The sequence below is a fragment of the Tiliqua scincoides genome, chromosome 4, assembly GCF_035046505.1.
Source record: "Tiliqua scincoides isolate rTilSci1 chromosome 4, rTilSci1.hap2, whole genome shotgun sequence".
NCBI lineage: Eukaryota > Metazoa > Chordata > Lepidosauria > Squamata > Scincidae > Tiliqua > Tiliqua scincoides.
This window is the reverse complement of record NC_089824.1, coordinates 107,544,852-107,560,319: the sequence shown is the minus strand read 5'-3', so window position 1 is coordinate 107,560,319 and position 15,468 is coordinate 107,544,852. Positions and strand designations below refer to the sequence as shown.

Genomic DNA, 15,468 nt, shown 5'->3' with positions numbered 1-15,468 from the left:
CATGCAGAGGTATCTGGATATGGCCTGCTGATGTGTTGCACATGAATCTGACTAGTATGAGAGACTGTATTTGCTGAAAAGAAGGCTAGAAAAATTGGATTATGCTTGAGAGCAGTGGACCTTGAGCTGCCTTGAGGCATGAGCTTGTTTCCCACTTGGTCTGTGTGTAGAATAACAATTTACTCCTGCCATTAAGTAAAGCAGAATTCACCTTTGCAGCTGTTCCTGTTGTTGGAGGGGCTGGCTGCAGAGAAGAATCAGCTGAATGAAGCTCTGCAAGCAGAAAAGCAGGTGTACAGCACCTTGATGAAATGCCACGCTCATCCTGACAGGTGAGGAGATGCCTTCATCTGCTTCATTAGCTGAAGTTATGCTGGGCCATCTTGCACACATAGACTGGATTTTCTGTAGCGCTCCATTAGAGGCAAAGGGCTGTAACTACAGCTTTCTGTTCCTTGTTTTTCTTTGCTTCCCCACCTGACTTATCTAAAAAAGATAATAGGCTGCTTTAATTATCCCTTGATCCTCCAGTATTGTTTTGTGAATGACTTTCTCTGCTTAGGTTGTGAGAAGTAGCCTAATGTAGTAGAAGGAGACACCTTCTGCATCCACAACTGTCTTCTGCATACTATATGTCAACAAGAGAGAGATAAAACAAATTAGTTATTGGTGCAATTTAGAGGGTGCAGAAAAAGGGTGTAGTGGCTTTATAAGCACCTCTAATCTGATTCCCTTTCTGCATGGCCTCATCAGCTCTGAGCAAGAATGCACTCTGCAGGTGGAGCTAGAAAGGATCCAGGAACTCCGTGGACAACTAGAAGAGGCTCTTGGAAGAAGTTTGGAACGCCTGAACAGACTGGATTCACTGGATGGCATTGGAGGTGGGGAACAGGAGTGTGTAACAATCCTGCCCAAGCATGCCTTCTGAGCTCTGGCCTTCACATTCCCGCTGGCGCAGGATAGGAGCTGATCACTAACACAGCAAGCCTGTTTTGACACTGGAAGGGCTGATTGGTACTTGCTGGAACAGCACTGTGTGCAACCCATATGTATATCATTCATATTCCTGGTATGATCCTACCAGGGAGATTGTGAAATAATTTTCTGCATCTGATCATTCCCTTTTATTTGCTCCCGATCCACCTTCTCCTCTTCCCATCATATTTGGCTAAATAAAGATTCTCCCGCACCCCTGCTCCTTAATTGTTTTGTCACAAGTGCATGTGTGAGTTCTTATTTTGGGGTAGGGTGGGGTGGTTAGGCATTTTTTGTTTTTATGTTCTTCCTTTGTGTTGAACCATCTCCCTTGCATTTTCATCCAGTAAACTCCATGAAACGTTTTTGTAAAGCAGATTCCTTAGAGTACCTAGTAGATATAAGTTTAAATTTAATGGGGTTGTATGTTACTTGTTCCTGATGATTTATAGCCAAGCTTGGGAGCTAAATTTGAGTTTTGATTTTTACAAAGGAGAAATTTGAATTGCATCCAAATTCAAAGGAGAAATTTTTGATTTTTACAAAGGAGAAATTTGAATTGCATCCAAATTCTGAAAAGAGAACTGCAGTGAAACCAGCCAATGGTTCTTGAATTGGCATGCTAAGGAACACTAGTTTGTTCCAGTTACCTTGGGCCCAAGCTACACAGTACAAGGAATGCATATGTTTCCCTGCTTTCCCCCATCTGTTTTTTAAAACAGTGTCCTGGGGCAGGGGGACGTGTGAAAGAAATCAAAACTACCACAGTGGGGTAGATGGCTTTACTTGATCACCTCTACCATAATTCTGATCCTGATCACCCCTACACACACTAATTTAATTAGATGCAGGCATCTCCTGCTTATTCAACAGCTTAGGGCACTGTTGAAAACTGGAAATCATTGAAAAGTGGGAAACCTCTTTTTTTTTTTTTTTAGCTTGCAGATGCTTCTGCCCCCCCCCCCAATATAGAATGCAGTGCCAGCAGCTCAAGCTGTGAGCAGGAATGAGATCCAGTGTGGTCTATACCAGGGACAGGGTTCCCAGGTTGTTCAGAAGGTGAAGGAAGCAAACGCCACCTGGAAGAAAGGATGGGGGGAGGTCTTAGGTCACAACCAACCTGGCATGGACTTGCGACCCACACTTTGGGAAACCTTGCTCTAGCTGCGCAAGAGAAAAGTGGTCCCCATTCAGACCATTTCTTTCTGTTTCGCTTTGGCACTATTCAAAGACCCCTTCATTCAGAGGACAGGGATGCTGTAGACAGTCACATCATCTGCCCAGCGTCCCAGAAGGCCACAAGATAGGATGTTGGGGGCCGCCGCAACTGTCCAAAGCATTCCTGCCCCCCAAACAAGGGGAACTTTACATGGTGCCAAGGCAGAACGGAAAGGTCCACTCACTGTGTGAAAGGATTCTACTGAACCCCAGATCTGGCCCCCGAACTGTGGTTCAGCCAGCCCTGATCTAGAGGCTGTACTGTCTAGCCTAGGGGCAGTGGGCTATCTAAGATATTGCAGACAGGGCACATGCCCTGGGTACTGCTTGAAGGCTGGCACCACTGAGCACCAGTTCCTTTGCAAACTTGCAGCTTCCACCAAGCCACTGCAAACCTCCAAGCACAGTGCTGTGTTCAAAGGCCTACAGCAGAAGCTGAAAATTGGCTGGGAACCTGCTAGAGAAGGAATGGGAGATGGCAGCCACATTGTGAAGCTGCCACTGCCCTCCTCTGAACCTGGAAGTGACAACACAGGGCACTGTCCCAGCTAGGCTTCTGCTCATGGTGGTTGAACGTAAGGCCAGCAGCTGATCCAGCCCATGGTCACTCTTCATCTGGCCCACAGAAGCTCCTCATGATGTAGCTGCAGAGCTCTATGTGGCCAAAGTTTGGAGGCCTCCAAAGCTGTTCCAATATCTCATGAGATAGAGGAATCCAATATCTTAAAGAATCTTGCAAGATCTTGAAAGACCAGAAATTGTGGCCATCAGATCATAGCAGAGTTGTGGTAAGCATAAAAGAGAGGGAAGAGGCAGGGGGCAGAAGGGGAGGGGAAGGAGCAGAGAATGAATATGGTTATCCTGAGACATTTCCAAAATTGTGATGGGGAAGTCATTTCCTACCCTCAGCAGGCGCCATGAGAAACTGTTCAGCCCTCTATAAGAAATTAGTTTCACTCCAATCTAGCCCATATTTGACTAGCTTGCTAATTAAGATGTCTTGAGATGAGCATTTGACAAATCTCATGATGTCTTGAGCTAGAGATTGAGGTACTGTTTCATCTGATCCAATAAGGGAGTTATTTTATCTTGCCCTTATTTCAGGAAGGGCTAATGTATGTAGTGCAATCTATATACTGGGTTTTTCTGAAAAGTAGCAGGAAAATTTTCTCAGAACCAAGAGTGGCCCAGATATCAGAGCTAGCCACGGCTTCAAGTCAAGGAGATTCACTCAGGTAGGAGTTTTCCTTTGGCAACCAGGTGTTTCATTTTGCTACTCTCAAAGTAGAAAATTGGTCTGGCAGTAGAATGTAATGCAAAAAATATAATTTCCTGTACAAAACTAGAAACCTAGCCATGGACTTGTCATGACTAGCTCTGCGCAAATGAATAGCAAGCCTGTAGCTGCCATACAGAGAGTTCTTTTTCCCCTTGTTCAATTATGGTTGTAAACACACAGCCTGGAAAGCTTGCTGTGCATGATGAAATGGGCTTTTTAGCCCTTCATACTTACTAAGGTAAGGTGGAAAACACAGCAAAGTCTGTTAAGTGATCAGAACTAGAAAGTAAAAACAAGCTCTGATCTTGTGAATGTTTGACTGCTAGGTTTGAGATTAGTTCCTGAACAAGAACATAGAAAAGCTCATGCTTTCATGCCTGAGGCCCTACTATAAAGCAAGTGTTTGAGTTTAGTTTAATCAGAGTATATTGTCCATATTGGGTTTGTGTCTCCTCCCCTGCCCTTGATAGAGGAAATTACATAAAGTGCATGTGCAAGTCATGTATGTATTTGCTAGTTTAGCAAATTCTGTTGCTTGCTTGTTTGCTTGCTGTGGCTTTTGAGGGACTCATGGCTTGCTATCATATTCGCTTTCCCTCATTCTAAGAAAGAGCTCTGTCAGCTTTTAATTTTTTTTATCTTGCTTGCCCTCTAAGAAGCTCAGTGTAGCATGCATGGTTTCTCCTCCTCCATCCATGCTATCCTCACAAAACTCCATGAGGTCAGTTAACAAGCAAGCAGCTATCTCTGTTCCTATGTGCCTGACTTTCTGGCCTTGAGTCCCTTGTCCTTTCTGATGCTGGGAATATATGTGTGTAAATAGTATGCTGTTCCCTGTAGCAAATCTTTCTTAATATGGGAAAGGTTTATTTTACCCAAAATATCTAGCTGAGAATTTTCTGTCCTTCTATTTTGTCTACCCATTTTATTTCTTATGTAAATTTCATTATCATACAGTACAGAACACTGGCAGGCATTAGACAATTTACAAGTTGCTTTTTTATTTTATTGCTTTGTAATCTGGAGAATTCCAGCACTTTTTAAGAGAGTGTCTAGTTCTCTTTTTGCAAGGAAAATGTTGAATGTGTGGTGTCAAATATTTGCCACATTTTTCAGTGCCAAGTAGTTTGTCCATTCCTACATTCTGCAGTTCCTGTGTCACCATTTAGTATTCCATATATAATATCTCAGAAAGCCAACATGAGCGTGAATCTCATAGAACACAGCAACAATCTTCCAGGGATAACAATGATCCTTTTGGCTAATTTGCGATTCAAGTTTCAGGCATACAGCCCAGTGCAAGATTGCATGCTTGAAGCATTCTGGTGTGTTCCTGTAACAGCTACACTTTGGTTTATATTGATTAAAAATCAATCCAGTTTTAAATGTTGCAGCATCTGTTCTTTCCTGCTCTGCTTCCACTTTCCTTTTGATCGTCTTTCAGCAAATATGTGTCTTTAAAATAAAACGGGTGTCCGTGATAGTCAGACCCTCCCCTATTTGTTTACTGCACTGCTTAAAATGTGCAAATCTTCATAGGACACCATTCTTTTGTACCAGCCTAGCATTATTTGTTTGATGAGCTACTGGCTAAAAGCCTCTCTCAGAATGGAAAACTTAGGAGCAATTAACATCATTTTTTAAAAGTGTACACCTAAAGTGTAAAGCAGTCACTTCTAGAGCTTAACCATTTTGAGTGATACCAGATTTCCTGCTAGTGACAGAAATTGAAATTTATGTTGCGCTTGTAAAAGGGAGAGCCTGGTTTACAGTATGATATTCACATCGTGTCCTCATGAGGCCAAAATCTGTACAGCTGGTGAGAAATCAGTTGAGAATCCATGGAGGGATTGCTTTGTTTTTGTCCTCCCAGTAGCTAACCCCTGACTGTCTTCCTCTCCCCTCTGCTGGGTATGGGGAGAAAGATGAGAATCCAGCCTCTATCTGATATGATTTGGAAGCTTTCTTCTAATAGAGGTAAGTTTGCCTCCTTAGTTTAGGCCATGCTCAAGTAAGCTAAACATTTGTATTGTTAGTCCTGCCTAATACCATGTAGATATGTATGAAGAGCATTTCATCTTCATGAATATTTTTAGCCCCAGGTCTTGCTATCCCATTTCAATTACATGGAATTCTGAGTTTCTGAAACAATCCCCAGCCAGGCTCACATAACAGTGTTAGTTTAACAATTACATTTTAACTTTTCTTATTTTTCTGAGACATGGAGCCAGTAGTGTCAGTATTTTTTAAAAGATGTTAATATGAATTGGCAATGTTCTTGTCACTGCTTTGCTTTTATTTCTTGGATGATCTGCCATAATTTCAAATATCACCTTAGCAATACTAAATTCTAAATCTTTTTTTCTATGTTCCTCCTTCTGGTCTTTCTTCTGTTTTCTCTTCCTCTTGATGAAGTTCCTACTCATTCTTCCTCCCGCTTTCTTAATTCAAATACTAGATGATACTGTGGATTCTGTTTTTTCTGCCTCTTCTCATTTTCACTCTTTTGCCACATCTTGGCCTTTTCATCATCTTCACATTGCTGAGATTCATTCTTTTTTCTTTTTACTGATAACTGCTAAAATACCTGTTCATTATTTTACTATTTCTTTCCTTGATTGTGATACTGCTTTCCACACTGGCCATGGAAATATGTGAGCCTTGCCACCCAAGTATTCCCTCTAAGGCCAAGTGGCTGTGCATCTGAGTCAAGCTCCATGCAGCGTGGAGCTCGACAACCCAGAAGTTCAGCAGTAATGACGTTATCTCTGAACATCCAGAAGTGGAGTCCGTACACTGCCCAGCTGTAGAAGGGGACCATGCTCTGGCACAGATCCCTTAGAAGGCACAGTGTCTTCCCACCCCCCACCTCCCGCTTACCCATTTCGTGTGTGTTCCAATTGCATTGCTATTAGTTTTCAAATATTCAGTATCTGCACTCAAGAAGCCTGGATGGGTTTTTACTGCTGTTCTCTACCTTCTCTGAAAAAACCTGACCTTGAAGGAGTGGGTAATAGGTGGAGGACTTGTCTTCACTCAGGAGGTGACTCTACAAGGCTTTTCATTTGCTATAATGTTGCACAGGGGATCATTTCCTGCATCATATAGCATTATTTCAACAAGCACCTTCTGAGATGTCTCTTTCTCTCCTTTCTCTAATGCTAGACATTTCTGGTGTGGCTAAAGTGGAGAGGGAGGCTAGCTGGGAAAGAGGAGCAGTGGAAGCATTGCAAGTAAAACTCAACTTGCAAGGGGCTGGACCCAATACAAAAATTGGGCCAGATACTTTGAGTGGGGCGAGAGGAGTGCATTAAAAGCCACCCCAGTTTCCCTCATCTCATTTTCTATGACTTGTTTTTGTTCAGGAAAATTGCTAGTGACATTTTGCACCATCAAAAATTAATTTCCAGCTCTGCTAATATAAAGACTGCAACCATATTTCTCTTCTGTTCTTTATCTTACAAGGGGCCTGTGTATCTCAACTGATTTAACTGCTATATTTTCTAAAAATGAGAAAAAGGCCATCATTGTGTCATTGTCTTCGTAGCCGTGGGTGCATCCAGAAATCGGCACGCTCTGCCTTAGCAAATTAAGTCTGCATAACTCCCCCTGCACTTCATATTAAGCTGCTTAAACAACTTACTTTGGCATTCTCGCACCATTGCCCAGCTTGTTTGGCTTTGCTTAACACCCAGTCTGATGAAGAGTGCTGAAGAACTCACAAATTTGCTGCTCTTGACATTGTGTCATTTCGGTTGGTCCTAATAAAAGGATTATTACTAGACTTTGACTGCTGCATTATTTCTAATGGCCCACTAGGCTTCCTACTCACATTCATTCTGTTGTTTCTTTGATTATATTCAGTTACATTTTAAGATCTGCCTTTTTTTCTAGGCTTTCCTAAACTAAATAGTGTATTAAACACATTTTTGGCTTTGGTATTCACCTTAAAGTGCTGCCATGCAGAATTTTCTTTCTTATAGTAAAGTACCTAATGTAGGTACTGCAAATATGAATCTTTTATAATAATGCGTAACTATTTTAAACACAGACCTGACTTTTCAAAGCTTGAGTTTGAATGGTCTGAAATTATAGACACTTACTTAAATCAATGGACATTCTCCCATTGGTTCAAGATCAAACTGCTGAGGGAACATTCAATTCCATGCTGTAGTAAACAGTGAGAAGCGCACAATCAACTGAGTTTGAACCTGAGCCAGGATCCACATTAAAACATTCCTTTGGAGTAGAAAAATGTTCTTTTTGTGCTTGCGTGAAGTAGACCTTCAGCAAAGCATTCAAAAATCACTTAGTAAATAAATTTTTATATCTAACAAAAGAAAACTGGAACTCTATCTCTAAATGATGATACAGGGTGTGTCCTAACCAAGTTGAAACTAAAGTGCAGATGGTCTGTGGAACTCCTTGCCACAGGATGTGGTGCTGGCGTCTAGCCTAGACGCCTTTAAAAGGGGATTGGACAAGTTTCTGGAGGAAAAATCCATTATGGGGTACAAGCCATGATGTGTAAGCGCAACCTCCTGATTTTAGGAATGGGTTAAGTCAGAATGCCAGATGTAGGGGAGAGCACCAGGATGAGGTCTCTTGTTATCTGGTGTGCTCCCTGGGGCATTTGGTGGGCCGCTGTGAGATACAGGAAGCTGGACTAGATGGGCCTATGGCCTGATCCAGTGGGGCTGTTCTTATGTTCTTATGGACCAAGAATATTCAGCGTAGTGCAGAATAGTGGAAGAGGAAATGGGACATTGAAGTGTCATACAGCCCAATCCTATACCTTTCCCTTTCATACTATATGGCTGTGCTGAAATGGGCTGCACTGTATGATATGGGGGGGGGGGCAGATTGGTTGACTTGGGAAAGGAAAGGAAAGAGAAAATATCCTTCCATAAGCCTCCCAATCACCAATGGGTCTCCTCAGACTTGTGCCAGCTCTTTACCTAGTGCAAGTCCAGCAAGGGGGTGTGTGTTGGTTGCTCCTGGAGGGGATAGCATCCAGGGCAAGTTACCCCTGCTGGGTGCCTCCCACCCTCCCTGCTGCCCCACTGTTGTTGGCAGGCAATCCTTTCTCCACTGCTGCGTGGTTTCATAAAGTAGCGATCACTATTGTAATGCTAGTTCTGGCAGTGGAGAGCCCAATAGGATTGAGCTGTTAATGACTGTAATAGCAGGTAGAAAACGGTAGGCCCCATGTGTCAGTAACTGCTTAGGATTCATCATCTTATCTAATAGTCAATATGATTTTAGGGTTCTCTGTAAATAAATACAGAAGCTCTTCTGGAGCATCTCACTCAAGTTCATCGTGAATACAAATATAGACTGCTTGCAGATGTGCTGGGTAATTAAAGCAACCCAGGCTTCTGTCAAAATGATCAGTGGTTGTGTTGTCCCTTCTCATGGTCTGGGGTGGGGACCGTCAGGGCCTCCCAAGAGTAGGGTGCAGGGGGTACATTTTACCTGGGCCCGGGGTCATAAAGGGGGCCTAGTGCCAAGGGAGAGCAGTCAGAAATTTTCTGGAATCTCACCGGGCCTTGTGAAGAGTGAAAGATGGAGAGGTCTACTGGGCTCCAGAGATTTTTACAGCTGTTGTCACCCTGACCTGTTTTGCCCACCCCTGTCACTGCTCTCATCCTGCCCTGTTTCTCCTCTTCCTCCTTTAGGAAGGGGCCCAAAAGAAATTTTTTACCCCCTGATAAAATTCCTCTCGGAGGCCATGGGGAGAGTCACCTTGCACAGGAACAGCTAAATGTCAGCCAGTTTCTGAGAATCTTACAGGAGCCTTCCTACCCTATGTATAGAGCCCCTCTTCATGCCCCTTCCATTCACCTATATTGCAGGTGAAATTGATTTTATTTACCGTGCTTTTTTCCCCTGCAAGAAAAGTTCTCAGTGGCTCCTCCATTTCCTCTGCTCTTACTCTATCAAGTGAGGGTCCCAGATGCTGCATCAACATTTAGTCATCCCTCCCTTTGGAACAATCAAAGCAATTGGGGATACTCAGAAGTCACAAAGATTCATTCCCATCACTTCATTTAATTGCCCTGAAGGGGCAAGTTCTGACCTTTTGTAGATTGGGCAGCATGTTTTGTCCCAAAGCTTATTTTCACATTTATAGATGTGCAACTTTAGCTCAAGAGCTCTCAGAGTAGCTAACGATCGGTTAAAAGGAAACAAAATGGAGGATCAGAATGGAGCAGCAACATAAAATGGGATTAAGAACAACTAGTGTCACACTGGCATTAAAAATGTAACCTAAAGACAAGGAGATCTAAAAGACCTACACAAATAGGTCTTCACATAATGCCAAAAAGACATCAAGGTTGGTGTCACATGAGGAGTGGCATATGTAGGTCATTTGACAGCCAGGGCCCATAAATTTTTGGCTACAATACAACAACATCAAATTAATAATATAATTGCACCTGCTTTATTTTGCTCACAAAAAGGCGGGAAAAAGCCGGTGTGAGGCGCAACAGTTCCCAGGGCTGTGAGTTCACTCAGCACACTCCCCCAACGGCACAAATTTTTAAAATAAATTTTGTTTAACCCTGCCTTGTTGTCTTTTCATCCAGGACCTCCAGGCTGGGGCTGCCCACACTCTTGCATTGGAGAGGGTGCCCGCCAATCCTCTTTACTCCAGAAGTGGAAACTGAAATGGCTAATCAGCTGCAGAGCAGTCAAGGAAATGAAAGGAGGGGTGAAAGGGATGCTGTCAGAAGATAGGCCCTCGTGGCTCCTCCCTTTCACCTCCTGGACAGCTCTGATCAGCCAGCGCTGCACCCCCGCAACTTCCTCGATAGCTCCAGCGCTCCAGAAGGTTGCCAGTGGCTGCAACCAGGGTCACCACCCTGCCATATTGAGGGCAGCCACCGTCACCCCCCTGCAGCTTGGTACCCAAGGCCCGGGCCCTCTCATTCATACACCACTGCACTTGAGCCTTCCTAGAGAGAGCATTCTGAGAAATGGGGGTCACCACAGAGAATTCCTTGTCTGTGTTGCCCCTGAAAGAAGGAAAACCCAAAGTATCTCCAAAGAAGATAAACACTTAGGCAAGTTCATTTGAGAGGAGTACGCTATACACCACTATACACACACTAGTACCAAGCCACATAGGGCTTTAAATGCAGAGACCAGTGCTGAGAAGGCCCACATTCCCCTCTGGGAAATCTGGTGCTTCTCTTCACTTAAATCCACCTGTACAGTCATCCCTTGACTACACACATGAAATAGATTCCACTGCCACCAGAAACTTCGGATACAGGCTCATATTTGCACCCTACACCCAGCTGGGTGTCTGTCCGCTGGTTGAGAGTCCTCATGCGGAGTTACTCGAGGAGGAGGAAGGATGGGGATCATCTTGAGCCATTTCTGCCCAACATTGCATATAAGCAACAGGGACCAAATGTATACACCTGTGGACCGGGCAAAAACCTCTTGCTTCATTTGTCTCTTTCTTTTATCTAAATGTTCCCATACAATCTCTCTCTCTCTCTCTGTCTGGGTAGCCTGGAAGCCTGAGGAACGGATCAGAGATGGAAGGTCAAATGCTATATGACCTGAGAATTTATTTAGGTAGAATTAATCTACCTAACAATTTAGGTAGATTGTTTTAACCAAATCAAATGCAAAACCATTTTATTGGGGATTAAAATGGAACAAGGGGAAAAAAATTGAATTCCATGTAAGAGATCTAAAGGCAAAGTTCCAAAATAGACTAAAAACATAATCTAAGATTTCTGGGACTTTAAATAATCTACTTAAAATTCAACATCCTTCTTGCATCTGAGGGAAAGATCTTCATATGAGTTAACTCCTTCCTTGCTGGTCAGCATAATGGCTTACCTCTTGGCTAGGCTGGCATGCTGCAAAGCTTCTCAAATGTTGAGCCCCAAGTTTTCATCTGAGATCTTTTAGTTTAGTCCTACTTATTGTGCTATGAGCCCACATCTGTGCCTTCCATCCATCATCATAAATGTGTTACTCAACATAAAACTCTTTTCCTCCGCAACCAGCAAAATAGCAAGCCATGTCGGGAGAATGTGCACACATTGGCTATATATTATCCAAGGGTAAAGAAAGTCACAAATTGTGATGCGGGAAGATATACCAGAAACCTGAATGGAAATGAGAGATGATATAATAAACTCTGTCAAAATAACTAGAATCAATGCTGGATTTGAGGTGTGGACCAGGAAAAAGCCATAGAGTACTTGGGCATGGACTGTTTATTTGACTTTTCTTAAAATCGATTTTTGTTGTTTCCTTCAAGTCAGGCTAATAAGCCAAAGTTATATTGCTTTGGAGTTGTATTGCTTCTTATTGTCTGCAGTAAGGACAGGATGTGTTCTTGTATTCAATATTTTTATTAAAATTCCAATCTGACTATAGAGCTCAACTTTTTATAGAAAAGAGTAGTTTAGTATAGTAAAGAGTAGTAGTAAAGAGTATACGTAGTCATAATTATTCCAATACAACATGAATAAAACTCATTTTTCAACCAGTCTATCCATGGTATCCTCTTCTTTTGGCTTTTGATAATATGTTAATTTCATCCAGTCTACTATTCATTATACTCTCAGCCAATCTACAATGGTTGGTGCTTCAGTTTTTTTTTTCTCCAATCAGAATCTTGCAGTTACCATTGTGGTATGCAAAGGATGTGCTCTTGGAGTCATAAACGTGCCCTGTCTGGGGAAAGTAAGTGACTGAAGACACAAGCCTAACCAGGTCTACTCAGAAGTAAGACCTATTTTGTTCATTAGGGCTTGCTCTCAGGAAAGTGTGGTTAGGATTGTAGCCTGAGCATGCTAGAAGGCTGGCAGGCCAATCCTATTCACGCTTTCCTGGGAGTAAGCCCCATTGACTCTAATGGATCTTACTTCTGAGTAGACATGCATAGGATTGGGCTCTGAGTTGGTCTGAACTAAGTCAGGTCTCAGTTACCAAATGCTCATTTCTAAATATATTTTTATCCTAGCCTGGTAGAGAATTTCATATCCATTTAGCCTTGACCAGAGCTGGAGTCTAAAAATTTAATGCTATGTCCTAGGAAATCAAAGTATGTTTTTTTCTTCAGGTTCTTAACTTGTTTCCAGAAACTATATTAGCATCTGTTTTCTGAAGCTTTTGGACATCCAATGAACCCAGAATGGATGGTGGTGGGAGTTCAGAATCTGAAAGCACAATGTCATAATGCAAGATAAACTAAGCTGTAGTTTTAGGTGGTTTGATTTAATCTTCTAATTTACAGAAAAGGGACTACAAACTTATGGAATCTAGAAGTCTTATAAATATATTTCCAAATTTGAATTTGACAGCCTTGGAGCCATAGTGTGTACTAAGCTTTTTCATCTTTATACCTGCAAAGATCTTAGAAGGAAGGAAGATTCTCATAGAGTAGCCCAGTTTGCAAACGGATGCTCTGTGCTCCCCTGCGCAATAGTAAGGGAGGTGGACATTTGAGGACAATCTTTGTATGAGCACCAGGAGGCAGGGGATGTGATGACAAAGCAATGGATACAGGCCAATAAAGCTACCCATCTGTTAAAATCTTCAGGGGAGTCTCTGCTCTGCATATAAGGCTTGATCGACCTGCATACAGGACAGAGTCTTCTCCTTGATTGCCCCCCAGATGTGGCATTTCCTGCCACAGGAGTTCTGAGAGCCTCTCTCTCTCTCTCTCTCTCTCTCTCTCTTTGCTTTAAAAAAAAAAAAAGCCATCAAGGCACACCTGTTCTGCCAATTTGGGGGGGTTGGGGAGCTGAGCTGCTTTTGTGAGTGCATTTTTGGTCAGTCCCTGACCATTTCTTAATTGTTTTGCTTTTATACATTGACTAGCTGCCTTGGGACTAACCAGTGAAAGAAAGGATTGAAGTTAAAAAAAATAAAAGCAAATGATAAATACGTGCCTCATCCAAGCCTGGGAGTAGCTGCCTTTGAGGAAAACACATTGCCCTCCTGGACAAGTGAGAAGCGGCTTACGCTGCCCTAAGGTCCCCTCTGGGGTAGAGGATGCTGGGGGGCAGTTTAGGCCAGATAGTGAGTAGAGTTCTGCAGCTGCTTTCCACCTCTAGAGCATGGCATGGTGTGTAAATCTGCTATTCTACACTGTTTGTTAAGGATTCTTAAGGAGTGTGGTTGCTTAAAGCCACCCTGCTTTTAAAACCCCAAATCTGGGGAACCCAACTTCAGGTACTGTTGACTTTTGTTTGGCTGAGACAGTACTGCGCTGTCTCAGAACCTGTAGGGCAACTTTTTGTTAAAGCAGTGTTTTTCAACCCATGGGTCATGACCCCCCGGGGATCATGAGACCTCATATGAGAGGTTGTGGTTAAGTTTTATTTATGTGAGCCCATGAAACCGATTCTGTGTGCAACTGTGTGCAACACACAGCAAAAGATATTTGTTGTTCTGAGTGTCAGAAATTGTGTTAGTTTTCTTTCTGAAATTTTTTTTTTACTTTCAGTTTGGAAATACTTTTACTTTCTGGAATGTTCATTTTATTCCTTTGTTTTCGGTTTTGATATAAAGTAACACTCTCAGGAGTAGGAAAGCAAGTGAGGTGAATGTCTCAAAATAAAATTGATATAATTAGTGTCTCCTCATGGATTAAACTGTTTAGCTTTGAGGAATTTTTCCTCAGCTAACTGCCATCCGTGACTCATTAAATCAGTGGACGTTTGTCTCATATATATTGGATCAGTTTAGTTCAGTGTCTCTCAGTGTTTGCCCTCCATCATACCACTTCACATGATCCACTTATCTGAAGTACTACCGGAAGTTACTGGTGATGACATCATTACCAGTTATTTATGGGTTGGGAGGCCAGATGCAACAGACACCAGTAAGAGACTCAAGGTTGACAGGAGGACTTTTTCAAGCATGGGAAAAAATGCTTTAGAGCCTCCAACTGCTCTTTGTTATGTCCTGTTCCTGGTCTCACTGCTGGGCGGCAGGTCCAGGGATCCTTTGATTACCACCAGAAACCATCTCAGGTACCACTGTTGAGAAACACTGGTTGAGTTTGCATATATTGGAAAACCTACTGTGTGGGTTGCCAGTCTCATACTTTTTTATTTTGGGTGTTGTGGCATGAAAAGGGTTGAAGACCACTGTGTTAAAGCAGAAGCTGAGTACCCACTTCAGAGGGGCAGCTGTGCTGCAAGGATTGATAGTGTCTGTGGTAATAAGCAGATATTCTGAATTCTTATCGCCACAATGCCAGACACTATTTTCTTGTTGCAATCTGTAGCCAGGCTGGCTGTGGATGCTGCTGAGCAGCTGATGCCAATGAATGGAAGCTGCAAACCTGGACCGCCAGTCAAATGCATGGAAATGAAAGGGCCTGAGACTTGGATTGATTGCTTCTGCCTTTTGCTGTCATTCCAGGTCCAATAGCGACTGAGGATGCTGAGGACGCCAGCACAGAGTTCACAGACAGCATTGAGGAGGAGGCAGCAGACAGAGTCACTCAGCAGCAGGTGAAGCAGAGAGCAAAGCACCTGGTATCTGTTCAAAGGAGCAGTGGCTTCCAATCAAAGTGGCAACGTTCCTTGGCATTGGAAGGGTCTGTCTGTTTCCCAGGAGCCATGCAGTCCATGCAGTAATTTGGGCAACAAGCTGAGAGTAGGAAATGAACCCACTGAGTGCACATTTGAGCAAAGACAAAGTGGCAGAGCTCCATCCAGCACAATCAGAAGGACTGTGCATGAGGCCAGCCCAAGACCTCCGAGGGTGGCATGCCAAATGCTGTCCCCCCCTTACTGATGAAGTGTCAGCCTCTGCCCCTCCCACTCTCCAGTTTTGTACTTCTGCACTCCCCTCTACATTTCCACTTCCCTTCTGTCCCCAACTTCCTTTTGTAATCCAGAGAGTGGAAGGAAGAGGAGGAGCAATGGAGGCAAGCAGGGGACAAAGATGGATACCCCCCCCAGCCAAACAAAGTGCTACATGAGGCAACCACTTCAGTTGGTCTCATT

General features: G+C 43.1%; 1 protein-coding gene across 10 annotated transcripts in view; it reads left to right on the top strand.

The window, feature by feature from the left end:
- PDE4DIP (phosphodiesterase 4D interacting protein) overlaps positions 1-15,468 on the top strand; it is a 99,333-nt gene that overhangs the window by 50,326 nt on the left and 33,539 nt on the right. For 9 of the 10 annotated variants that reach the window (XM_066622989.1, XM_066622996.1, XM_066622992.1 and 6 more), the window contains exons 20-22: positions 220-332; positions 754-881; positions 14,879-14,970. In XM_066622989.1, coding sequence (XP_066479086.1) covers positions 220-332; positions 754-881; positions 14,879-14,970 — 333 coding nt within the window. Of the gene's footprint in view, positions 1-219; positions 333-753; positions 1,897-14,878; positions 14,971-15,468 lie in introns of those variants that run through there. The other variant, XM_066622997.1, reaches the window with a different exon arrangement.